This window comes from Salmo trutta, chromosome 10 (assembly GCF_901001165.1).
Source record: "Salmo trutta chromosome 10, fSalTru1.1, whole genome shotgun sequence".
NCBI classification, from domain to species: domain Eukaryota; kingdom Metazoa; phylum Chordata; class Actinopteri; order Salmoniformes; family Salmonidae; genus Salmo; species Salmo trutta.
This window is the reverse complement of record NC_042966.1, coordinates 765,024-791,817: the sequence shown is the minus strand read 5'-3', so window position 1 is coordinate 791,817 and position 26,794 is coordinate 765,024. Positions and strand designations below refer to the sequence as shown.

General features: G+C 42.7%; 1 protein-coding gene across 1 annotated transcript in view; it reads right to left on the bottom strand.

Annotated features, from left to right (window-relative positions):
• The window catches only part of LOC115200919 (rhomboid-related protein 1), a 62,891-nt gene that overhangs the window by 26,494 nt on the left and 9,603 nt on the right, over window positions 1-26,794 (bottom strand). The window contains exons 2-5 of the mRNA XM_029764037.1: window positions 19,701-19,859; window positions 6,775-6,999; window positions 4,948-5,096; window positions 4,605-4,717 (exon numbers count right to left, since the gene is read on the bottom strand). Coding sequence (XP_029619897.1) covers window positions 4,605-4,717; window positions 4,948-5,096; window positions 6,775-6,999; window positions 19,701-19,859 — 646 coding nt within the window. The remainder of the gene's footprint in view (window positions 1-4,604; window positions 4,718-4,947; window positions 5,097-6,774; window positions 7,000-19,700; window positions 19,860-26,794) is intronic.

Sequence of the window (26,794 nt, the reverse complement as noted above, 5' to 3'; positions counted from 1 at the left end):
GATCTGCAGGTGTACCAAGCTTGTATCGTCATACCAAAGAAGACTCGAGGCTGTAATCGCTGCCAAAGGTACTTCAACAAAGTACTAAGTAAAGGGTCTGAATACATGATATGTTTTTTTGTTTTTATTAATTTGCTAAAATTTCGAAAAACCTCTTTTTGCTTTGTCAGTACGGGGTATTGTGTGTAGATTGATGAGAGGATAGAAAGGCTGGGAGAGGAAGTGAGCCTGGATGGTGCCACATCGTGTGGTGAGGTTGACGGTGAGGAGGGCCCCATGGAGGACTGGCTGGGGGATTACCATAATCACACCGGCAGCCAATGAGCCAGCTGCACGACGCCAAGGTCACCCTGCCTGCCTCCTCAATGCACATTCACACTACCCCATCGCCAAGAGACTACATCAGAGGGGCTTACAGCCACAGAACCGCACACAAGGCAGGGGCTTTATGCAATACCAGGATCTATACACAATACAGGGCTCCATGGCTAATATTAAAGGGTTACATGCACTCAAACAGAACTCAGTTCATACAGGCTATACTGCTAATGTACTGTGTAGTGTTAGTGACAACTGAGTCCACACAACACCATTCATGCATTCAATGAACCAAAAGAACAAGAAGTATAATGAAGCAAGTGACTCAACTGGCTGCAGCAAAGCCAAATTGACAAGTACATAAGCTAGAAGAGTGGCTCATGTTTCCTCCATCTCTCGCTCTATATCTATCTGTCTTCTCTCTTCCTCCCTCAGGGCCACAGTGAATAATAAATATCCTTCCACCAGGAGTCAGAGCCTGAGTTAGGGTCAGGGTGTTAGTCACCTCTCCCTGGCACCTGAGGTGATTTATCTAGCCTTGTGTTCTCTGCACCCTCTTCTATCCTCCTCTAACCCCCCCCTCCCTTCTACTTTCCTCTGCTCTCATTCTCCCTTTCCCTATAGGCTGGCTCAAAGTTGTTCTACATTGCACAGCAGGAAGGAAAAATACCTGTCAACTTGTTGTCTGATCGGACCCCTCTACTCCATCATGGCCATAATGACACTCATGCAAATCAACTTCCTGGAAAGAGATTAAAGAGGGCAGAGGACGCATTTTTTTTTATCAGAATAAAATGTTAAAATACAAAGGATAACTAATCCATCTCACATAATGGTGCATCAAATTCCCATGTCTTAAAATTCCCATTAGAGAAATACAATGTGGACTCCTTAATACAGATTTATTGGGTCTCCGCGACCTGATGAAACTGAGACAAATGTAAAACAACTTGCCTACCTATAGCATTCCCTTAACTTGTATTGCAGTGAAACACTCACACCTCCTGGGCTTACAAAACAAGTGACAATATTTTATCAAAAAAATACAAGGCCATTTTTAAAACTATTAATGCCATTTCACCAAAACCGAGGAACAGAGAAAACAAAAAATCGATTTAGCCTGGTCTCAGGTTTTCATCATTCTTACAGGCTTTATTTTTTATCACATTGACAACTTGATGACCAACTGAATGCTCCTGAATCGATCCCATTAAGAGTGAACTCAATGATGGACTGACACCATTATTAGAATTGAGAATCAGCATCATCGCAAAGCCAACCATATTTCTTATTCTTGTTTGAATGAATGTATTGATATGGGAGCAACAGTATGGATATGGATTTTCACAGGTTTTGGGGGATTACAGTGGGATACAGTAGCAGTACACAATGACTGAAACTGGCTAGGGTCCCTATAAGCCTACAGGATCAACTGCTTTTCCGTCAACACCCACACACTAACGCAAGTTAAAGCATATTTACTCTTGCAAATACTAGGCCATGTCCAGTAACCGACTATTACTTTAATTCATGAACACTGAAAATCAGCACCACGCAGAGCAGCTCATGACCTAGCTAGGATTCCTCATCCTCCACATTATGTCATGAAGAACTGATGGTATAGTTACTCAAAAATGAAACCAGAAAATAACTATGCATAGGTCGGAGATGTTTACTGTGTATAATGTAATCCCTTTAACTCTGGTACCGCCCTGTAACACACATGCACGCACAGACACACACTACATCCTCAGGGAGACCTTCAGCAGGTAATCTCAAAGCACAACTAAACCCGGTGAGTTCTACTGTTTTACAAGAACAAACAAACCCTGACATGATTGAACAGAACATGAATATAAACATGAGATAGACAAAGGCTACAAAATGGAAAGAGAAAAAAAAGTTATCCCAAGTCATCTGTATCCCTGGGCAATTTTTATTAACCTGGTACATCCATCCAGAAGTCTTGTGAGATTACATTCTGTTTTGCTAGCACAACGGTAAGTCTAGCGCAGCGGTAATTAGTCTGGTAATACAAGGCTTACGTCATCCACAAACAATCAGACAGGAGATTTCTGGGAAACAGACAGGGTTGTTCTCCCCGAGCTATGCAGTAACTTTACAAAGACAGACATATATACATTCGGACATAACCCCCCCTTCACACACACACACACACACACACACACACACACACACACACACACACACACACACACACACACACACACACACACACACACACACACACACACACACACACACACACACACACACACACACACACACGAATGAAACCATATAAAGCACAGTAGAACATTTATGTTAATGGCAGTTGCTACTCGGCCTTAACTCAAACAGACAATTCATTCCAACAGCATAAAGCTATAAACCTTGCTATATGGCGTTTGGCATTAAATGAGCCACACTAAAACTCCAGTGGAAGAGTCAAGACAGAAGTCAGCACCACTTGCTCACTTACTTGTCCCCCCTCTTTTTCTCTGTTTGATGTCTGCCTGTTCTTTTCATGTAAAATGTTAGCTGAAGGCAGGAGGGCTCAGGGATCCGGGTCTTTATTACTCTCTCACTGTGCCTAGAGCCAGGGCGTTTGGCCCCATTGACCTCTCACCTGGACGTGAATCCTCTGTCTCTCATAACTCCCGTTATTACGTGTGCCTCATCATTAGCTGCCCTAAAACCATGCCTGAAACCTGTGAATTTGACCCCTGGCTGAGCCTGTAGACCCCAAACTCCCCTGGCGCTGATCTACCTGCTTGAAAACAGACCTTCCACTGCTTTTCCTCCTACTTCAGTTTCGGCTGCACTTAGGCTAATTCCCGAGAGAGGAGGCCTAAAATCCTCTGTTTCACTGGCTCACTTTCTCTGATTCTTTTTTTAATTTACTTTATTTCACCTTTATTTTATCAGGTAGGCTAGTTGAGAACAAGTTCTCATTTATAACTGCGACCTGTCCAAGGTCTGTCATCATCACAAAAATAAATAAAAGCATGAGCATGTACTGTGTGTGTGTGTGTGTGTGTTTGTTTGTGTGTGCATGCGTGCACGTGCAGGTGTGTGTAAATTTCAGGGAGCACGAGGAGTTGAACAACATTTACACCATCTTACGCTAGGAGGGAAATAAGGGTAGTGAAAGAATCAATTTTTTTAGTAGACAATAGAAAAACAGTACAAAATGAATGAATATCGTTCAATTGGAATTAGGCTTCAGCTTCTGATACAAGTACAAGTCAGAGAGAAAGTGATTTGCAACGTCAGAAAACAAAATCATGCAGAGTGGAGATAAAAGAGATACAGTACTAGGAAACAAGGGTTTTACGCGTCAGAAGGTCAGCATCCCGGAGTCGCCTCTTCACTGTTGACGTTGAGACTGGTGTTTTGCGGGTACTATTTAATGAAGCTGCCAGTTGAGGACTTGTGAGGCGTCTGTTTCTCAAACTAGACACTCTAATGTACTTGTCCTCTTGCTCAGTTGTGCACCGGGGCCTCCCACTCCTCTTTCTATTCTGGTTAGAGCCAGTTTGCGCTGTTCTGTGAAGGGAGTAGTACATAGCGTTGAACGAGATCTTCAGTTTCTTGTCAATTTCTCGCATGGAATAGCCTTAATTTCTCAGAACAAGAAGACTGACGAGTTTCAGAACAAAGTTATTTGATTCTGGACATTTTGAGCCTGTAAACGAACCCACAAATGCTGATGCTCCAGATACTCAACTAGTCTAAAGGAGGCCAGTTTTATTGCTTGTTTAATCAGACAACAGTTTTCAGCTGTGCTAACAATTGCAAAAGGGTTTTCTAAAGATCATTTAGCCTTTTAAAATTATCAACTTGGATTAGCTAACACAACGTGCCATTGGACACAGGATGGATGGTTGCTGACAATGGGCCTCTGTACGCCTATGTAGATATTCCATAAGAAATCAGCCATTTCCAGCTACAATAGTCATTTTCAACATTAACAATGTCTACACTGTATTTCTGATCAATTTGATGCTATTTTAAAATGGACAAAATATTTGCTTTTCTTTCAAAAACAAGGACATTTCTAAGTGACCCCAAACTTTTGAATGGTAGTGTACATTTTATGGCCAACTTACCAGCCATGTGGAACAGACACCAAGGAACTAAAATATTAATACACCAACACATTCATATACTAAAACACCAAAGTACCAAGATACAGTACTATCAGCACTAAAATACAGGGTTACTAACACAATAAACAACGATACTATCACATCAACCAACGTTGCAAACCCACTGACACTCACCTGCCACAACACCGGCCATGTACAGCAGACTGATGCGTAGGATGCCGTGGACCATCTCCAAGGGAACGCCGATCATCAGCTGGAGCAGAGCGTTGAACCCCAGCTGCTCCAACCTGAGAGACACAGTGAACAGGAGGATGATTCTGGTCTCAATAACAGATTAATTATGCATATAGTTTTAATCAGCTCCTTTAGTCTAGACACTTCATCAATGTTAACTACAGTAGTCATCTATCACCATCAATCCTATCTAATGCATTATCGGTCAATGCCTTCCAGTATCAATTAATGTTGCTTCACACTGCGTGTGTGTGTGTGAGAATCAGGAGGGGTGGTCTCTTACCCAACGTGCATGAACATGTAGCTAAAGAAGCGCCAGACCTGGTGGCGGTGTCTGGGGTGGTACACCAGGGGGCTCTTCATGAAGTCTGGCTGGTACGTCTGCAGCACCCACTTATTCAGCATGATGCCATAACACATGAACACGATGATCTGACGGGAGAGACGACACACGCTGGTTCACACCCACGTCTCTTCATTCAGACACTCATTGATATCATATAATACAGATTTCTGTTATGAGAGCCAAGAAATTGCAGTGCCAATACGAATTGTGATTTTGCTAATAAATGCCATGAATGTTGTCTTTTTTCGAACGCCGTATGCCTTGCGTCGGTTGAAGACTTCCATTGGCACCATCAAGAGATGCACATACAGAGAGACACAGAGCTGGACCGATTCCATTTGCTCCTTTCATAAAACATCATCTCCATGAATTTGAATGAAAGGAAATAGTCATTATCATAGCCTCATTGTCATTACAGACCATTCACCGCCATTGTGAAGCATTTAGATATAAACGCAGTGTTGGTCCCATGTTTCATGAGCTGAAGTAAAAGATTCCAGAAATTTTCCATATGCAAAAAAAGCTTATTTCTCTAAATTGTTGTGAACAAATTCGTTTAGATCCCTGTCAGTGAAAATTTCTCCCTTGCCAAGATTTTAGATTTTCTTTGTTGTTGTTGAATTGAACCTTTATTTAACTAGGCAAGATAGTTAGAAACAAATTCTTATTTACAATGACGGCTACCCTGGCCAAACCTGGACGATGCTGGGCCAGTTGTGCGCCACCCTATGGGACTCCCAATCACCGCTGGATGTGATACAGCCTGCGCCACTCAGGAGCTCTAATCATCCACCTGACAGGTGTGGCATAAACCGCCTCCAACGTCGTTTTAGAGAATTTGTCAGTACGTCCGATGACGTTGGAGGCGGCTTATGGTAGAGAAATTATCATAAAATTCTCTGGCAACAGCTCTGGTGGATATTCCTGCAGTCAGCATGCCAATTGCACGCTCCCTCAAAACTTGAGACATCTGGGGTATTGTGTTGTGACAAAACTGCACATTTTAGAGTGGCCTTTTATTGTCCCCAGCACAAGGTGCACCTGTGTAATGATCATGTTGTTTAATCAGCTTCTTAATACGCCACACCTGTCAAGTGGATGGATTATCTTGGCAAAGGAGAAATGCACACTAACAGGGATGTAAACAAATTTGCGCACAAAATGAGAGAAATAAGCTTTTTCTGTATTTGGAAAATCTTTTATTTCAGCTCATGAAACATGGGCCCAAGACTTTACATGTTGCATTTATATTTTTGTTAATTATATTTCAAATGACTGATTTCCTTATATGAACTGTAACTCAGTAAAATATTTTAAATTGTTGCATGTTGCGTTTATATTTTAGTTCAGTGTAAGAGCACTTCATTCGCTTTCTTCAGAATGGCAGTGAGTTAGAACAGAAAGTGCTGTTGCTTCGCTGAGGAGCAGCAGGTTTTATAGCATTGCCTGTTCAAGCCAAGGCCTCTGGGGCTAAAGCTGTCTAGTGGATATTTTCTTTCCTCTCACTAAATTGTTCCAATAATGTCAATGACTTGGCCAGAGACTAGTCCACTGGCTTGGTTTCCCAGTTCTACATTCAATCATGAAATTCAATCATGAAAGCCAATACAGTGTTGCCTTTGAGGACAGGCATCGATTGCACCTCCTTAACCATTCTTTACCAAATAGTTGGTCAGTGCCCACATATGACAAAGCTAAAGACTTTCTATGCCATAAACATTGTTCTGCTTATTTGAAGAGTCTTCTTTCTCTCTTCCCTCTCACCTGGACAATGGTAATGATGGCCATGAATATGGGCGGGGGACAAAGGCGGTTCTGGTGGAAGTACCAGCGCCGGTCTGTCTCGCAGGGCAGGATCTCATAGGCCACGTAGCGCACAAAGCGCTTGTACACACCCAGGCCCGTCTCATCCAATAGGATCTCTCGCTGCAGCGTACGGCGGCCATTGGCGATGGCCCGTCGGAAACTGCTGGAGCGCTTGCTGCTCATCTGAAGAGAAGGGCGGGAGATGGATGACATATAGAAAAAGAAAGGAGAAAGAGAGAGAACGAGAACAAAGTTAGTATTCCTTTGACTGACAGAGTGAAGAAATATATCATTTGATAGATGAACTGGCATGCTAAATGCCTGCAACTGCTTTTAGAAGTTGACTTTTCAACTGCACTCAACTTCAAACAAAGGGGGGGGGGGGGGGGGGGGCATGCGGTGGGGAGACCGGTGACAGCCTTCTGTTATCATTGAGACTCCAGGTTTGCTTAGTGAGCAGGAACGGCACAGCCGGGGCTAGCATGACTTGGTACATGGAATCCCTGATGTCTGCTGCTTTAGTAGGACGTCTTGATGAAACACCCTGGTGCAACCACAACTGACAAGGATAAGGGACAGATTGTACAATGAATCTGGAAGAAAATGAACTTTCTCATATGATGACAATAAATCTGAAAGGTCCTACAAGGGAAGGAGATAAGAACGTCACATCTCAGTGTATATGGATCTGTGTATGCCTATGCCATAGAGAGAATGATGCTTAAATCCAAGATGATACATAGACAATATGTCAAGCCACATTCGTACTGTATCTATCTATACTGCAACAGTCGTCAAAGTCCCCACAGACACCACCAAGGAGGCAGCTAAAGCAAACCAACCATAATTCATTAGGTGCTGTTGTGTGCAGGCTCATTACATCCGGACACTGTGGGGAGCATAATAATGAAAGTAGTCCGGTGCAATATCTACATGGTGCTAATGAAAGAAACAAAACAAGGAGACAAATAAATATATTAACTAAGAACTATCACATACAAATGAGTCCCAGTCGTCTGAGGCTATTAACATTTATTTTTTATTTTTTAGGAATAACAGAAATATATAGTTAGTCTGTAGAGCGGTAGTGGATCGTGGTGAAGTATAGTCGAGCGGGATGCCGTGAGACACAGATTAGGTAATTATGATGCCAGGGTTGAACAATGAACGAGTGTGGGCCTGTGGCACACCGATAAGCAGCATGAAGACGAGAGGGGCTGCCGGCCCTCCCGTGGCTGCACCACTGCATATTTTAGCATGGAGATCAGGCCCAGGAAATGCAATTATACTGTACATGCTTTAGGAGGGAGAGGAAAGCACATTAGGAAGGAAGGAAGGAAAGGAAAATGAGATGCCCTCGTGGATCTACTAGCTCCGGGGAAGCACAACTGCGGAAGTGAATGGTTTCCACCTGTCTTTACCAATGTCTTTAAGAGACTGAATAGGAGAAAAGGAGGTTGGGGGATGTATACACAAATAAAAATGTTCTTCTCTGTGGGCTTTCTTCTCTAAACGATGCCTGTGTTTCCAGTGTTTTAACAAAGTTTTTTTCTCCGAAAACACCTACTGCCTTTCCTCTTAGCGATGCGTTTCTTCTCCCTCTCTGAGAGTTGTGCTCCTGAACGTTCCCGGGAGACGTTTCCAATTAGACACACTTGTCATTCTGCCTTGCCTTCTCCTCTGACATGTGGGACTGCCGCTTCTAAAGTGAGCATTAAGAGGCCTTTGAAGTTTGGGATATGAGACAAGGAGGCAGACAATAAGGCGTGTGAGCACGAGAGCTGACGACTTGACTGGTGAGCCCTGACAAACACAGCAGGAGCATTCTAGCAGGGTGTGCTAGTATCACATCCCATTGCATCACTACTCCGTACTCAGGAGAACCTCAGACTCTGGCATCAACAAGGTCCACAGCTAAAATTCCCCTGACAAGAAGCAAGATGATGTCTGCCAGGGACAATAATTGATATTAAAGGCTAAGGATGGAGCTGAAGATAGAATTCCCTTTTCGGGAGACCGGGATAGACCTAATTGACATCGTGTGTGTGTGTGTGTGTGCATCCGTTTGTGTGTATTCCGAACAGCAGAATGCTCACACTCCCCTCCTTGCGAACAGTGTGAGCTTACAGTACATACTGGTCTCAGCTCAGCTCCAGCCTCTGTTCTTCATGATGACTTAATTCATTCTGGTGTTTTCTCAATAGTGTACAGTCGTGGCCAAAAGTTTTGAGAATGACACAAATATTAATTTTCACAAAGTCTGCTGCCTCAGTTTGAATGATGGCAATTTACATATACTCCAGAATGTTATGAAGAGTGATCAGATGAATTGCAATTAATTGCAAAGTCCCTCTTTGCCATGCAAATGAACTGATTCCCCCAAAAACATTTCCACTGCATTTCAGCTCTGCCACAAAAGGACCAGCTGACATCTTGTCAGTGATTCTCTCGTTAACACAGGTGAGTGTGTTGACGAGGACAAGGCTGGAGATCACTCTGTCATTATGATTGACTTCGAATAACAGACTGGAAGCTTCAAAAGGAGGGTGGTGCTTGGAATCATTGTTCTTCCTCTGTCAACCATGGTTACCTGCAAGGAAACATGTGCCGTCATCATTGCTTTGCACAAAAGGGCTTCACAGGCAAGGATATTGGTGCCAGTGAGATTGCACCTAAATCGACCATTTATTGGATAATCAAGAACTTCAAGGAGAGTGGTTCAACTGTTGTGAAGAACGCTTCAGGGCGCCCAAGAAAGTCCAGCAAGCGCCAGGACACTCTCCTAAAGTTGATTCAGCTGCGGGATCGGGGCACCACCAGTACAGAGCTTGCTCTGGAATGGCAGCAGGTGTGAGTGCATCTGCACGCACAGTGAGGTGAAGACTTTTGGAGGATGGCCTGGTGTCAAGAAGGGCAGCAAAGAAGCCACTTCTCTCCAGGAAAAACATCAGGGACAGACTGATATTCCGCAAAAGGTACAGGGAGTGGACTGCTGAGGACTGGGGTAAAGTCATTTTCTCTGATGAATCCCCTTTCCGATTGTTTGGGGCATCCGGAAAAAAGCTTGTCCGGAGAAGACAAGGTGAGCGCTACCATCAGTCCTGTGTCATGCCAACAGTAAAGCATCCTGAGACCATTCATGTGTGGGGTTGCTTCTCAGCCAAGGGAGTGGACTCACTCACAATTTTGCCTAAGAACACAGCCATGAATAAAGAATGGTACCAACACATCCTCCGAGAGCAACTTCCCTCAACCATCCAGGAACAGTTTGGTGACGAACAATGCCTTTTCCAGCACGATGGAGCACCTTGCCATAAGGTAAAAGTGATAACTAAGTGGCTCGGAGAACAAAACATCGATATTTTGGGTCCATGGCCAGGAAACTCCCCAGACCTTAATCCCATTGAGAACTTGTGGTCAATCCTCAAGAGGTGGGTGGACAAAGAAAATCCACAAATTCTGACAAACTCCAAGCATTGATTATGCAAGAATGGCCAGCCATCAGTCAGGATGTGGCCCAGAAGTGAATTGACAGCATGCCAGGGTGGATTGCAGAGGTCTTGAAAAAGAAGGGTCAACACTGCAAATATTGACTCTTTGCATCAACATTATGTAATTGTCAATAAAAGCCTTTGACACTTATGAAATGCTTGTAATTATACTTCCGTATTCCATTGTAACATCTGACAAAAATATCTAAAGACACTGAAGCAGCAAACTTTGTAGAAATTAATATTTGTGTTATTCTCAAAACTTTTGGCCACGACTGTACTTGTCAAATATAGCTTGAATATATCATAACACAAAGATGCTATTTGATCCATAGTTTTCCTTATATAGATGTATATTAGGAGGTATTGAGTTTGGTATCAAGTCATTCTAAATTTCTCAGACGTGCGATTCCACTACATTTCCAAAATTGGTCCTGATGCTTTCCAAACAAAGTTTGGTAAATTTAGCTAATCTCATTTATTTAATTAATAGCTGATTGGGAGAGCATCAGCCCTCGCGCTCTTACACACAGAGCCCTCCAGGCATAGAGTCAGAGAGTCCTGCTGCTAAACGATAGCTAGCTCGATTAATAAATTATTCAATTAATGTTACTAAATGATTTACCAAATCAAATTTTATTTGTCACATGCGCCAATTTTTTTTTATTTCACCTTTATTTAACCAGGTAGACTAGTTGAGAACAAGTTCTCATTTACAACTGCGACCTGGCCAAGATAAAGCAAAGCAGTGTGACACAGACAACACAGAGTTACACATGGAATAAACAATAAACAAGCCAATAACACAATAAACAAGTCAATGACACAGTAGATAAAAAAGAAAGTCTATATACAGTGTGTGCAAAAGGCATGAGGAGGTAGGCAATAAATAGGCCATAGTAGCGAAGAATTACAATTTAGCAGATTAACACTGGAGTGATAAATGAGCAGATGATGATGTCCAAGTAGAGATACTGGTGTGCAAAAGAGCAGAAAAGTAAATAAAAACAGTATGGGGATGAGGTAGGTAGATTGGGTGGGCTATTTACAGATGGACTATGTACAGCTGCAGCAATCGGTTAGCTGCTCAGATAGCTGATGTTTAAAGTTGGTGAGGGAAATAAAAGTCTCCAGCTTTAGAGATTTTTGCAATTCGTTCCAGTCACTGGCAGCAGAGAACTGGAAGGAAAGGCAGCCAAATGAGGTGTTGGCTTTGGGGATGATCAGTGAGATATGCCTGCTGGAACGTGTGCTACGGGTGGGTGTTGTTATCGTGACCAGTGAACTGAGATAAGGCGGAGCTTTACCTAGCATAGACTTATAGATGACCTGGAGCCAGTGGGTCTGGCTACGAATATGAAGCGAGGGCCAGCCGACTAGAGCATACAGGTCGCAGTGGTGGGTGGCATAAGGTGATTTGGTAACAAAACGGATGGCACGGTGATAGACTGCATCCAGTTTGCTGAGTAGCGTATTGGAAGCTATTTTGTAGATGACGTCGCCGAAGTCGAGGATCGGCAGGATAGTCAGTTTTACTAGGGTAAGTTTGGCGGCGTGAGTGGAGGCTTTGTTGCGAAATAGAAAGAAAATACAACAGGTCTAAACCTTACCGTGAAATGATTAATTACAATCCCTTAACCAACAATGCAGTTCAAGAAATAGAGTTAAGAAAATATTTACTAAATAAACTAAAGTAAAAAAATTAAATAGAATCAAAAAGTAATACAAGAAAATGACATGACAATAACGAGGCTATATACAGGGGGTAGTGGTACAGAGTCAATGTGTGGGGGTACAGGTTAGTCGAGGTAATATGTAAAGTGACTATGCACATAGATAATAAACAGCGAGTAGCAGCAGTGTAAAGACAAAGGCGGGGGTGCCAAAAAAATTGTCAGGATGGGACTAAGCACGAACCGTGAGGGGTCCCGGTGTTGAGGATCAGCGTGGCAGATGTGTTGTTGCCTACCCTTACCACCTGGGGCCAGCGCACCTGGAAGTCCAGGATCCAGTTGCAGAGGGAGGTGTTTAGTCCCAGGGTCCTTAGCTTAGTGATGAGCTTTGTGGGCACTATGGTGTTGAATGCTGAGCTGTAGTCAATTAACAGCATTCTCACATAGGTGTTCCTTTTGACCAGGTGGGAAATGGCAGTGTGGAGTGCGATTGAGATTGCGTCATCTGTGGATCTGTTGGGGCAGTATGCAAATTGGAGGGGGTCTATGGTTTCTGACATGATGGTGTTGATGTGAGCCATGACCAGCCTTTCAAAGCACTTCATGGCTACAGATGTGAGTGCTACGGGGCGGTAATCATTTAGGAAGGTTACCTTCACTTTCTTGGGCAAAGAGACTATGGTGGTCTGTTTGAAACATGTAGGTATTACAGACTTGGTCAGGGAGAGGTTGAAAATGTCAGTGAAGACACTTGCCAGTTGGTCCGCGCATGCTTTGAGTACACGTCCTGGTAATCTATCTGGCCCCGCTGTTTTGTGAATGTTGACCTGTTTAAAGGTTTTGCTCAGCTGGTGCTCTCATGCATGCTTCAGTGTTGCTTGCCTCGAAGAGAGTATAAAAAGTATTTAGCTCATCTGGTAGGCTTGCATCACTGGGCAGCTCGCGGCTGGGTTTCCCTTCATAGTATGGAATAGTTTTCGAGCCCTACCACATACTGTGAAGAACTAGGTTGGAATCTGAATGCCCCTGAATTACCATACAGTAAATGACTCACCATCACTTAGTTCTGTTAAACAGGATCAGCACGCCATTTACTACACATTCACTGGTAATTTATAATCCATTACTAAGCTATTAAATAAATGCAAACACACAGTGATAAGAAAAAATAAAATCACTGTGGATCTCGGCACTGTTTGCGCCCACCCTCATTCTAGCAAAATCCTTTTAAAATGAGAGCCCACCTTTATCTCCCCATAAGCCCATAGCCATAACCCTCCTTCATGGTTTTATCTTCAGGACCTAAACTGGAAAAACCTTTGGTCATGGACACTTAAGCATTGTGCACCACTCTGGAGCCAGCAATCCAAGTAAAAAAGAAATGGTGCCTGCCTGAGTTTGTGGTGTGTTGCGAGGGTGTGTTTGTATGTGTGGAGCGTGTACGTGTGTGTACGACGAGCAGCCAGTATGTGTGTGTGTCAGGGATGATGGGGTGCATCTATCATCTTTTTTTGTCTTTCCCTTCAGTGAGACCCTGCTCTTCCACTCAGAAGACAGATGGACCGTGGGCACTAAACACGGTCAGACGACCCCATTGACACCTCTAAACAATATAATGACCACACTGGAGTCACTAAATATCCCAAAATGGCCTTGCTGGGGACACAAACATTCCCCAAGAGAGCTTCAGTCAGGTCACAGGTGGCAAACGATTCTCTGGGCTTATGGTGTCAACTTCATCCATCATCAAGTGAAGCAGAAACCCAGAGAATCCCTGGAGCAATGTTTGTGTTACACAGGAAACTGAAATATTCTTACTTGACTATTTACTGTAGGTAACTGAAGCATGCCCAGTAAAGTTTTCCTAACGTTGTATACATTTCTGTGTCATGACTACAACACAAAGCACATTGCCAGATGGTGGCAGAGGTGGGATCCGTATTGCTGTATCTCTCCCATTAAGGAGGAAAAATGACTAAGGCAAGGAGTATTCCATGATCACAGTCACCTGACAATGATCCTACCTACTGAATGGGAGCTGTTGAATGTTTTCAGAACATCATTTAAACTGCCACCTGAAGGAGAGGAATGACAGATTTATTTAATTTAACAACAATACATGATAGCAACTACCGGCACACTCTGTTAATGAGGTGAAATCAATTGTTACGAAACCCATAACTAGCCTATGGATATTAGGGGTCTGTAACCTGAATGAATGTGTGCATTTATGTGAGAACTCTGCTGTCTCCCTGGGAACATGTGCATCCAACACGGTCCTCAAATGCAATCTTACCTTGGTCCAGAGCCAGCTCTCTCTCATGACTTCTTGTTCAGCCAGTTTAAGCGGATTAGTATTTCCTCAGTGGGTGACGAAATATACATTTGTACAAAAAGGAAAAAATACCAAAGGCATGCCCAAACAATGACTCAAAAACTAAAGACCTCATGACCACCAAACAAAACCAGCCACCTCCAAGCTTGGAGGTGCAAGCTTGGAGAGGAAAGCCCATATAAATTGTCAGAGACTCCAGTCACCCAAGTCATAGACTTTTCTCTGCTACCGCACCGCAAGCAGTACTGGAGCGCCAAGGCTAAGACCAAAAGGCTCCTACCTCCAAGCCATAAGACTGTTGAACAATTAATCAAATGCCCGCCCGCCCCCCCCCCCTCGCTGTTTATTATCTATGCATAGTCACTTCACCCCTACCTACATGTACAAATTACCTCAACTAACCTGTACCCTCGCACACTGACTCGGTACTTGTACCCCCTGCGTATAGCCTCGTTATTGTTATTATTGTGTTACTTTTTATTTTATTTTTATTTACTTTACTTGGTAAATATTTTCTTAACTCTTCTTGAACTGCACTGTTGGTTAAGGGCTTGGAAGAAAGCATTTAACTGTAAGGTCTACACTTGTTGTATTTGGAGCATTTGACAAATAAAGTTTGATTTGATTTGAAGCTGGGACACTAACTGACAATCACCTTAATTGGCAACACCTGATGTGCTTATCAACCAGGCTCAGCACCTGGACAAAGTTGCTGGTGCCCCCTTGGGGAATGGAGTGTGGAAGTGGTAGTGAGCTGTAGTGTGCTGTTCAAACTACTACTTTTTCCCAATTTTGTTACATTACAGCCTTATTCTAAAAGCCTTATTTCATCATCAAGCTACACACGATACCCCATAATGACAGAGCTAAAACAGGTTTTTTGACATTTTAGCAAATGTATTGTCATGAATCTCCTGGTCGAGGATCAAAGGCCTCAGATCAGCTTGGTAAATAGCTGACAACAACCAGACCCTCTTACCCACAGAAGAGAAGGGAGGGTGGGCCGGTTTTGACACCTTAACACTTGGTCGTAAATTAGGCAGGAGGGGAATCTCTCCCTTTGCTCCTCAGTATTGGGAAAGGAATGTATTTTTTACAGAGACATTTTGCTGCCCAAAACTATAACACCCAAAGAGTGAACTTTGGAACAATATGTATAAGATAGGAATGTTAAGAATGATCCATGGGGATCTAAAGAATAATCCTGTCATAATGCGTTTCATTTTGTGATGGCATTAAAAACTGTATAAGGAAAATACTGTAGCGTAGGAAGGAAACACATTCAAGCTTTCAAGTTTCTATCCAATATGAAGAAACTATTTCTGTTAACATATTGATTTTGTTTTTCTAATGAGATAATGGTTTTTCACGCCCCTAATGAGGTCAGAAGAGCATGTCAGTGTGATGGAACTGCGTTTCCGACCAGAGTGCTTAAAAGGATTGACTAAGAATTAACATATCAGACCAGCAGATGGACAGTGTGAGCTGAACATTACGAATGGTTGAAACTCTAAGACTCAACACGAGGTGAGAAGATAAGCTCATCTATCAGACCAGAAAAGCGTGGAGTGTTGGCCACATGTTGAAATGGTTAGAAACTCTGAAACTCAACACGAGTGAAGATAAAGACTAGCCCAGAACATTTGACAGTCTGCAGCTGTACATGTAAAGTGGTCTTAACTAGAACTTGACTATCTACCTGAGAAAGGAAGGAGAAGATCCCATCTCAGACAATCATTTGAGCATCTGAAGAAACATCCACTATAAACCAGAACAACTAAGAAGGACTTTGTGACCTCTGGTGGACAACCAGAGCCTTACACTCATCAAGCCACTTCCATAGAAGGATCGATTGGTTTCAGAGAGATTCCTTACCCCAAATGGACGATGGTTCATGAGCAAAGTATTACTATTACTTTAAGGGTAGATTCCAAATGTACGTTAAGTTTGACTCTCTTTGTCTCTCCCTCTCTTTATCTACCCCTCCCTCTCCATGTGTGTAACAAGCTATCATATCTTGTCAGTCCACTAGGGACTTTGTCTAAAGTAATTGTGAATGTGTATTCTGTGTTATTATTTAGTTAGTTAGTAAATAAATGATTACATCAATTTGTGTAGTACTGAATAATCAGAAAGGCTGGGGTTCTTGTGGATTCAAGAAGTCTGCGACGTTCAGAATGAGACTGATGAGGTAATGATTAACAGATGACTTATTGATGTAAGAGATATCTACATATCTTCTAGAGTTAATTCGGGAGATGGTAACTTGTTAAACAACTTTTCCCGTGGTGCCCAAAATTCCTAATGAGTTAATTGTTACATGATTAATTGAAATCAGATGGCAATTAAACATAGTTGATTCGATAAATAACAATCATCACGTTAATGAAAGTCACGTCACTATAAAAAAAATACAGAAATACCTTATTTACAAAAGTATTTGTGGTTCCAAACATCTTCTATTTAAGAATGATGTAGGTTTTTTTTTGTACCCTTCCCCAGATCTGTGCCTCGACACAATCCTGTCTCGGATCTCTACGGACAATTCCTTCGACCTCATAGCTTGGTTTTTGCTCTGACATGCAATGTCAACTGTGGGACTTATATAGACAGGTGTGTGCCTCCAATCAAGTTGTAGAAACATTTCATAGATGATCAATGGAAACAGAATGCACCTGAGCTCAATTTCAAGTCTCATGGCAAACGGTCTGAATACTTATGTAAATACGGTATTTCTGCATAACGTTTTTAATACATTTGCTAACATTTCCAAACACCTGTTTTTGCTTTGTAATTATTTTTTTGTAATTATGGGGTATTGTGTAGAATGATGAGATTTTTTTTTAATCCATTTTAGAATAAGGCTGTAATGGAACAAAATGTAGAAAAAGTCAGGGGGTCTGAATACTTTCCGAATGCACTATATGTAGAGTGTACAGTGAATAAACATGTGAAAACACACATAGCACGAAAGAAACACTGTCACACATACACACTGCTCAATCTCCCTAGGCAGGGTTGTTCTATCTTCCTGTTCAAGTCTTAACTCAGGCTAGATGTTCACTGGATGTGCTACCTTGTCCCGGACCTGCTGTTTTGGACTCTCTCTCTACCGCATCTGCTGTCTTTAACTCTGAATGATCGGCTATGAAAAGCCAACAGACATTTACTCCTGAGATGCTGTCCTGTTGCACCCTCTACAACCACTGTGATTATTATTATCACGTGACCCTGCTGGTCATCTATGAACGTTTGAACATCTTGGCCATGTTCTGTTATAATCTCCACCCGGCACAGCCAGAAGAGGACTGGCCACCCCTCAGAGCCTGGTTCCTCTCTAGGTTTTTTCCTAGGTTCTGGCCTTTCTAGGGAGTTTTTCCCAGCCACCGTGCTTCTACATCTGCATTGCTTGCTGTTTGGAGTTTTAGGCTGGGTTTCTGTACAGCACTTTGTGACATCGGCTGATGGAAAAAGGTCTTTATGAATAAATTTGATTGAAATAAATTTGTTTGATGAGATAATATAATGGCAGTGGTGCAATTTACAACAAAAAAATACCATTTAACATTTAAATTTTACTGTTAAACAAATCAAAATATATTTTAGATTTTAGATTCTTCAAAGTAGCCACCATTTTCTTGATGACAGCTTTGCACACTCTCAACCAGCTTCATGAAGAATATTTTTCCAACAATCTTGAAGGAGTTACCACATATGTTGAGCACTTGTTGGCGCTTTTCCAACTCAACCCAAACCATCTCAATCGGGTTGAGGTTAGGTTTATTGTTGGAGTGCTGCATCAGATGAACTGGCCTCCATAGCCATAACCCTCCTTCATGGTTTTATCTTCAGGACCTAAACTGGAAATACTCGAGACAGACTGGTCCTGAGTCCGGTCTCGAGACCACATATTGAGTGTCTTGTTCTTGTCTTGGTCTCGGATACATTTTGACTCGGTCTTGGGCAACGATAATTCGAAGACCATCATTTCTTCACGAGACCAGCGGAGCAGTAAACTCATAATTATCAACCCCAGTCCAGTCAACACATAAAACCGCTTCGCCAGGCCAAATACACACTTCTTTCATGCTACATTTATAAAGTATGCTTCCTACTTTACTCATAACGTTACTGGTCCTTTACTTTTGTTGAAAAATATCCTCAAACCTTGTTGCACTTGTCAAAATGTTCTTGCTCCACTAGTAGGGGAGACTGGGGCAAATTTGAGAAAATGTAAAAAAATGTTAACATATATTTGACACCAGTTTTGTTTAGTGATAATTTGTAGTGCTAAATTTCTTTTTTACAAATTTGAATGGATTAAGAATCTATATGTTCGACTGAAATATTAACACTGAAATACTGTACATTTTGAGCTCTTATTATTGTGGTGATCTGACATAATTACAATCATGGTCTTGACTCAGACTCGATTAGCTCCCGTCTTTGTCTTGGCTTGGTCTCACTTTAGGTGGTCTTGAACACAACACTGCAATGTCCTCCGTCACATTCTGTCAATGATGTCCCCCCTATAAATCTCCCTGGGGTGTATGATCACGTTGAGAAAAAATGGGTTCAATTAAAGGAGGATAATATCTGCAGAAGGGAGTAGTCGGAGGAAAGAGTATCACACCTTGGATGGATGGAGTAACAGAAAGAATAGACGTGAAGATCCATAAAGGGAAGAGTGGATGGTAGAAGGAGGAGAGTAAAGTAAAGGATGGGTTCAAATGTCAGCGAGAGCATCTGCATTGCTGATCACACACTAGAAGCGAGACCTGAAAATTTGAAATTCAAGCTTTCATTACAAACCATGAGCAACACAGAGGGAAAGAAGGGAAAATGTCAGGAATTGCATTGCGTTTAATTAATCCCGCTGCTTACACCGTATGCTGTGAGGAGGAGCAGAAACATGCTCTGGTCTGTGGCTACACAGGGCTGAGAATCACCTCAGCCCCTTTAAAAGGCTTTGCATTAATTCATAATAGGAACACCAGGTCTAAACACAGACAGGTTAAGTAGAGAGGAATGAATAAGAATGATGTCTCTGACCTCCTAGCAGCATCACAAGACTCAGAACCCTGCTCAGCAGAAGACATCGAGGCAAGGTTTTCTCCTCTGCTCCACCACCAGATAATACAGTACATTACGCTACAAGTGCATGATATTCTCATGCTATGAATTATGAGTTTGAATGTCTGTATGCGTGTGTGAGGCGCACTTGTGTGTTTGTGTGTATTATCATTAAATAATTTGAGTGTGCAAATCTAACCTTTCTCAAATAATTCTGTTGCGTGTGTGTGTACTATGCCTTCTTCTGTATGAATGTGCCTCTGTGTGTGTGTGCGTGCATGCTTCTGTGTGTGTACCCTTTCAGCCACTTACCAGCTCAATGAGCTCCTGGTAGCACACCTGTCCATCCTCGTTGTTCTGCACCAGGGCGAACAGCATGTCCAGTTTGGAGGGGTCCAGCTGCAGCTCATGGTGCTCCACCAAACTGGTGAAGTTCTCCACTGCGATGAAACCGGTGTTGTCTGGGTCCAGCTGGAAAACACAACACAACAAACACTCAGTACAGGCTGACCAGAATAGTGCTGCTGTTGATGATGATAGTAGTATTGCCTATTAGCAAGAATGGGCTCAATTCTATTTAAATTCACAGAATTTATTTTCATGGAAGATTTTTTTAATTCTTGTTATTTAAAAGGGAATTTACCTCATCCCTGAGTATTAGTGATTCTCTTTCTTTACCTCCCGTTATACATAATCATAATGCATCTTATGTGCTGTACTTTTTTAAAGCACATTGCACTCAATACGCTGCAGTGATTGTCATGACTTCTGCCGAAGTCGATGCCCCTCCTTGTTCGGGTGGTGCTCGGCGATCGATGTCACCGGTCTTCTAGCCACCATTGATCAGTTTTTCATTTTCCATTGGTTTTGTCTGGTCTCCTTATACACCTGTTTCTTATGGCAGTAATTACATGTTGTGTATTTAACCCTCTGTTTCCCCTCATATCCTTGTCGGTGATTGTTTGTTATGTTATGTACGTGTTGATTATGTATCGGTGTGCGACGGGTTATTGTTTACCCGGATTATTGAGTACGTTGGTTTTGGAGTTAGTTTAAAAAAAAAAAAAAGACTCAATTTTTAACCACTTTGGTTTCTCCTGCGCCTGACTTCCCTGCCACCTACATACACGGATTATGACAGTGATGTAGAGAGATACTGTATGAATGAGTCTTCATGAGTGCATCAGTAATCACCTGGTTACACAAATTTCCTAGGTGGCAAAGGTAAAATCAAGTAAAATATTATTTGTCATATGCTTTGTAAACAGTCTCTCCCAAAAGTGAGAGAACATTTTAAAAATAATAGAAAGATAATGAGGAATAACTACACAATAACAATAACTTGGCAATATACACAGGGTACCAGTACCATGTCTGGATGGATATATAGTCATTTATCGGCGTGGTAACAAACCCCCACCTTGAAACCCATGCAACCCCCCCCCCCAGCAATGATCAACCCCCTCAGCAACCTGCGCCACATCTAATTTTAACACACACACACACACACACACACACACACACACACACACACACACACACACACACACACACACACACACACACACACACACACACACACACACACACACACACACACACACACACACACACACACACAGTCCATGACAAAAACTGTTCACACCTCTCGTTGGCAGAGAGAATTTTGCAGTTTAAAGCTAATTTCATGCAATTCTACACATTTTGCCATGTCTTGTGTGTTCATATGATAAAAACTGCTAATGTACCACCAAATTTCAAAATTGCACCTTCTGCATTCAACTATTACAATTCTCAACAGTAATTTAAAAGCCAGACAGGATCTTAAAAATATATACAATTTCATCCAGGAGGTCACCTATTGAGTAGGGCTGAACTATTCCATAGACAGCAGTCAACAGCAGAGACACAACAGTGTAGGTTCCGTCCCTCTCTTCGCCCCAACCCGGGCTCGAACCAGGGACCCTTGCACACATCAACAACTGACACCCACCGAAGCATCGTTACCCATCGCACCACAAAAGCCGCAGCCCTTGCAACGCAAGGGGAAACCCTACTTCAAGTCTCAGAGCGAGTGACGTCACTGATTGAAACGCTATTAGCGCGCACACCGCTAACTAACTAGCCATTTCACATCGGTTACACATGCCAGGACAATGGAGAGCAACAGAGCCAAGAGAGAAGAAAATGTCAATAACAGCAGTATTAATTAAACCATATTGTCAGTGGGAACATCATTGGAAGAATCAGACGAGCCTTAAAAACAGAACACAAGCCAGCTGTATTTTTTCTATCTAATTAAATGGGCAGGCCTAAAGAAAATAACAGACTGGTAACAACAGGCATTGGCAGGACTGATAACAAAGATGGGCCAACAGGTCATTCTAATGGTACACCGTGATCTGAACACACTGTACGACTGAAATCCCACTGCTGACACCATATGTCATTGTACATACATTGTATTCTCTTTTTCTTTCATTTTGGAGTTAGTGAGTTGGGTTCTACTGCATTTGCATTTGTGGACAAATCATTGTGGTTTTCATGAATCACCACTCTCACTGTGAGGCCCCCATGGGTTATTACCGCTGATGCTTGCATGCCTCGGCCTCCCCGTAATTGATTTAAGCAGGGAGTGTGATAAAAATGCCAGAGTTTAGCAGTCTGAAATAGTGCCTGGTTAAAAATGGCCCATTAAGTATAGGGTGTGTATGTGTGTGTGTGGTGTACAGTGTCTGTGAGCCCGCATTCTAGTATGTTTTTGTGTTTGTACTGTATCTATCCATTGTCGACCGCCTCTTTATTTATTTTATATTAGATTTAATTTGTTTTGATGGCGCATTAATATCCTGTTCTAGTTTCTCTTTAGGCTGTCTAGCTGTGTCTTTACTGCATTTCTGTGTTTTTACTGTGTTTCATATAATGATAAAAGAGAGTTAACCAACAGCTCCTTGTTGCTCTAGGGCCGAAAAGTGGTCTTTCAGCTGTTGCATCACTCTGGAGTCACCCACAGTGTGTATCATGCTGGTATGTGTAAATATAGGAGGAGGAGATCCTCTCGTTCTGAATATAGATGGCTCCATGACTCAGTAGGCAGAGGCCATTCCCTGGCTGCCTCAGGAGGGTAGAGTGGTTCTGTTAAACACTGAGCCTGCTAGTGCCAGTCTCTACTGTAGCAGTCTCAAGGTTTACAGCTCGCCAGCTCAACTCAGGAACAAAGAAGATTCATCAGAAAATCCCTGGGAGTGTCTGATACAGTGTGTTTGTGTGTGTGTCGATCCCTCTCTCTTTGTGGAGTTCTTTTCCTCTGATTTCTGCAACGTTTATGGCTGTAAAATTGAACACAAGAAGCTCTTTAATTCCATTTCTACTGCTCACCCTCCCAAGGTCTCTTGTTACTTATTTATTAGTCAGGGGCGGGGTATTAGCAGTCAAATACTAGTGTGTTAGCTTTGAACATGCTTCGAGTCAGATGCTAGCATTTTTGCAGGGCCGGCTTTAGCCTTTTGGAGGCCCTAAGCGAGATTTGGTTGAGAGGCCCTCCACCTCGCAGCAAAACATTTTAGTGGACCCCCCTCTTGACGATGGGGAGACATATTTTTGTTTGAAAGTTGTACACATTTTGCTATGGGCGGAGAAAAATGTTGGCAGGTTTAAAAGCTATTTTCCTGCAATTCTACACATTTTGTAATGACTTATGCCATGTTAATATGATATCCGAGTGAGAATGACTAACAAAATCAAATGGAGCTCCCTGGAGGTCAGGGACCCTGGGCACGTGCCTTGCGTGCCCAGTCAGTATTCGGCCATGATTACTACAAGTTTAGATAGATTGGTAGTTAGTCTAGCAAGCTAAAAATGGTTAGCGGACAGGGCTAATTGAGTGACTGTCAGTGACTGACATAAGAGACAAACTGCTGATGCACAAACAAATTTTGAAATTGTACCTTGTGTATTCTACTATTCTTACTCTCAGGACGGGGGCCTCCTAGCGGCCGGGGCCCTAAGTGACCGTTTATGTCGCTTATGCCTGGAACCGGCCCTGCATGTTTGCTCTGTTGATGCAAGCAACCAAATGTTATCAGCCTTCTGAAATGGTAGGGCGCTAACAGCAAATACTGTAAATTCTTGTGTTTTCACAATCACAGACTTTGTTGTGAAGTCATTTTCCATCCCAACAGGCCCATACAAAAGTACACACACAGACCGACACGAACACAAATACACACATGGACACACACATCAGTAATCTGAGCCATCTCCCTTCTCAGTCATCTCGCGAACATATCACACACTGAGTAATATTGGCTGAATGCTGGGGCCCCTCGCTGGCTGGGCCTGACAGTCTTGAGCTTGGGAAGTGGCTTCCTGAAATGCGGCTAAAGCAAATGCATGTATGAGAATGAACCAAGAAAGAAAAAATGTCCCAGATCTATTTTTACTTAATCCCCTTACTGTGTGTTTCACAGAGGTTTGTTTAAACACAGCCTATTCTGCCCCTGGGGAGAGAAAGAAGGGTTGCAGATAAGGCCAGCATTTTGCATAGGCTGCGTGTAGGGCGCTAGGATGATAGGATGGGGAGATAGGGAGGGAGGGGGATGGATACATTTGCAAGAAAAAGTATGTGAACCCTTTGGAAATATGTGGATTTCTGCATAAATTGGTCATACAATTTGGGTGACCCTCCTTTGGCATCAAAAACCTCAACCAAACATTGTCTGTAGTTGTGGATCAGACCTGCACGGTCAGGAGGAATTTTACAAAATTGTTTCAGTTCAGCAATATTCTTGGAATGTTTGGTGTGAACTTCTCTCGAGGTCATGCCACAGCATCTCAATCGGGTTGAGGTCAGGACTGACTGGGTAACTCCAAAAGGCGGATTTTTTTTCTGTTGAAGCCATTCTGTTGTTGATTTACTTCTGTGATTTGTGTTCTTGTCCTGTTGCGTCACCCAACTTCTGTAGAGCTTCAATTGGCGGACAGATAGCCTAACACTCTCCTGCAAAATGGCTTGATAAACTTGGGAATTCCTTTTTCCGTTGATGATAGCAAGCTGTCCAGGGCCTGAGGCAGCCCCAAACCATGATGCTCCCTCCACCATACTTGGTGTGCTTGTTTGTGTGCTGTGCCTTTTTTTCTCCACACATAGTATTGTGTTCCTTCCAAACAACTCAACTGTAGTTTCATCTGTCAACAGAATATTTTGCCAGTAGCGCTGTGGAACATCAAGGTGCACTTGTGCAAACTTCAGACGTGCAGCAATGTTTTTTTTGGACAGCAGTGGCTTCTTCCGTAGTATCCTCCCATGAACACCATTCTTGTTTAGTGTTTTACGTATCGTAGACTCGTCAACGGAGATGTTAGCATGTTCCAGAGATTTCTGTATGTCTTCTGCTGACACTCTAGGATTCTTCTTAACCTCATTGAACATTCTGCACTGTGCTCTTGCAGTCATCTTTGCAGGACAGCCACTCCTAGGGAGAGTAGCAACAGTGTTGAATTTTTCCATTTATAGACAATGTCTTACCGTGGACTGATGAACATCAATGCTTTTAGTGATACTTTGTAACCCTTTCCAGCTTTATGCAAGTCAACAATTCTTAATCTTAGGTCTTCTGAGATCTCTTTTGTTCAAGGCATGGTTCACATCAGGCAATGCTCCCTGTGAATAGAAACTCAAATTTTGTGAGTGTTTTTTATAGGGCAAGGCAGCTCTAACCAAAATCTACAATCTCGTCTCATTGATTCGACTCCAGGTTAGTTGACTCCTGACTCCAATTAGCCTAGGGGTTCACATACTTTTTCCAACCTACACTGTGAATGTTTAAATGATGTATTCAATATAGACAAGAAAAATACAATAATGTGTGTGTTATTAGTTTAAGCACACTATGTTTGTTTATTGTTGTGAAGATCAGATCAAATTTGATGACCAATTTATGCAGAAATCCAGGTCATTCCAAAGGGTTCACATACTTTTTCTTGCCACTGTATATAGAGAGCGAGGAGAGCGAGAGAAATAGAGGAAAAGAGAGAACGTCAGAGACTGCTCAACCACTGTGTAGCATTCAGTCAGTCAGACGGCTCTAACACACTCCAACAGTCCAAGTCTATCAGAAGGCTGTGACACACTCCGGTGCTCTGCATCCACAGTTCCACACACAAGATTCTAATAGGATCCTCTCCACCATCTCTCACCCGGGCACACAGAGGAGCCACGAAGTCTGATCCCTGTCTGGCCCCATATGTCATTGTCACATCGCCACGGTTACCATGTGGGGTTTTACACTGCAAATTGAACTGTAGCCTATAGTGTAAATAGAGACAGTATTTGCCTAACCTTCTACTGGAAGGGTGTTACACATGTACGGGAGCTGAGAATGAAGGTGAAGAAAGATTGGTCCTTGTTGGTAATTATGACGATTAACAATCAATACATTCAGTGAGGAAAACAGAGACGAATGAACGTTAGGTTATAAGCTTCACCTTTTTTTCTTAGTAAGGATAGTGGGGTCCATGACTGTGTGTGTGTGTGTGTGTGTGTGTGTGTGTGTGTGTGTGTGTGTGTGTGTGTGTGTGTGTGTGTGTGTGTGTGTGTGTGTGAGAGAGAGAGAGAGAATAATAATGCGTTGACAAGCCACATCGTCGCCATGGTTACAGGTTTCCTGTGTGTCACAGCTTTCCCATTTCCCTTTTACGAGGGGGGATTGAGAGAGGAGGGGGTAGAGAGCACTGGAGTAGGGAAAGAAGGACATAGATGGATGGAGAGATAATTAGAGGAATGGATAGAAGGATGGGCTGGTGAAAAAGGGATGATGAAAGAGGTGAGGGCTAAGGGGTCAGGGTAGGGGGGTGAAGAGGGTGAACCTGCGGATGAAGAGGGTGAAAGGGTTAACAAAAATAGAGAAAAACAAGATGGGGTGAAGAAAATATGGTGGGAGCAAGTAGAAGGGGATGGATGAAGATAAGGGGATGAAATAGTGTGGAGGAGGAGGAGACGGCTGTGCTGACTGCAGGGGAAAGATCACGTCGTTAACCCTCAAGACTATTACCGTCAGCAGACAACCAGCCACTGAGGCTAACCCCAGAGCAGGTGTCACTTAACTGAGGCCAGCACTACAGTGGGAGGGGGAGGAAACCTTGACCTGGGAACCTTGGCCCTAAATAAAAACAAGGAAGCTTTGTTTGTCCACATTGCAAGATCTACATCCTCACATCCAGACTAAAATGGATGGGTCTGTGTGTGCCTACAGTACGTCACACAGCAAATCTAGGTACTTTCAGTAAGTATTTGTGCAGTACCTATCTATGTAGCAGTAAGAGTGTAGTACTGTAGTAGCATGAGTGTAGTAATGTAGCATTGTAGAAGAAGTGTAGTAATATTTTAAGTAATGTAGTAGTATCAG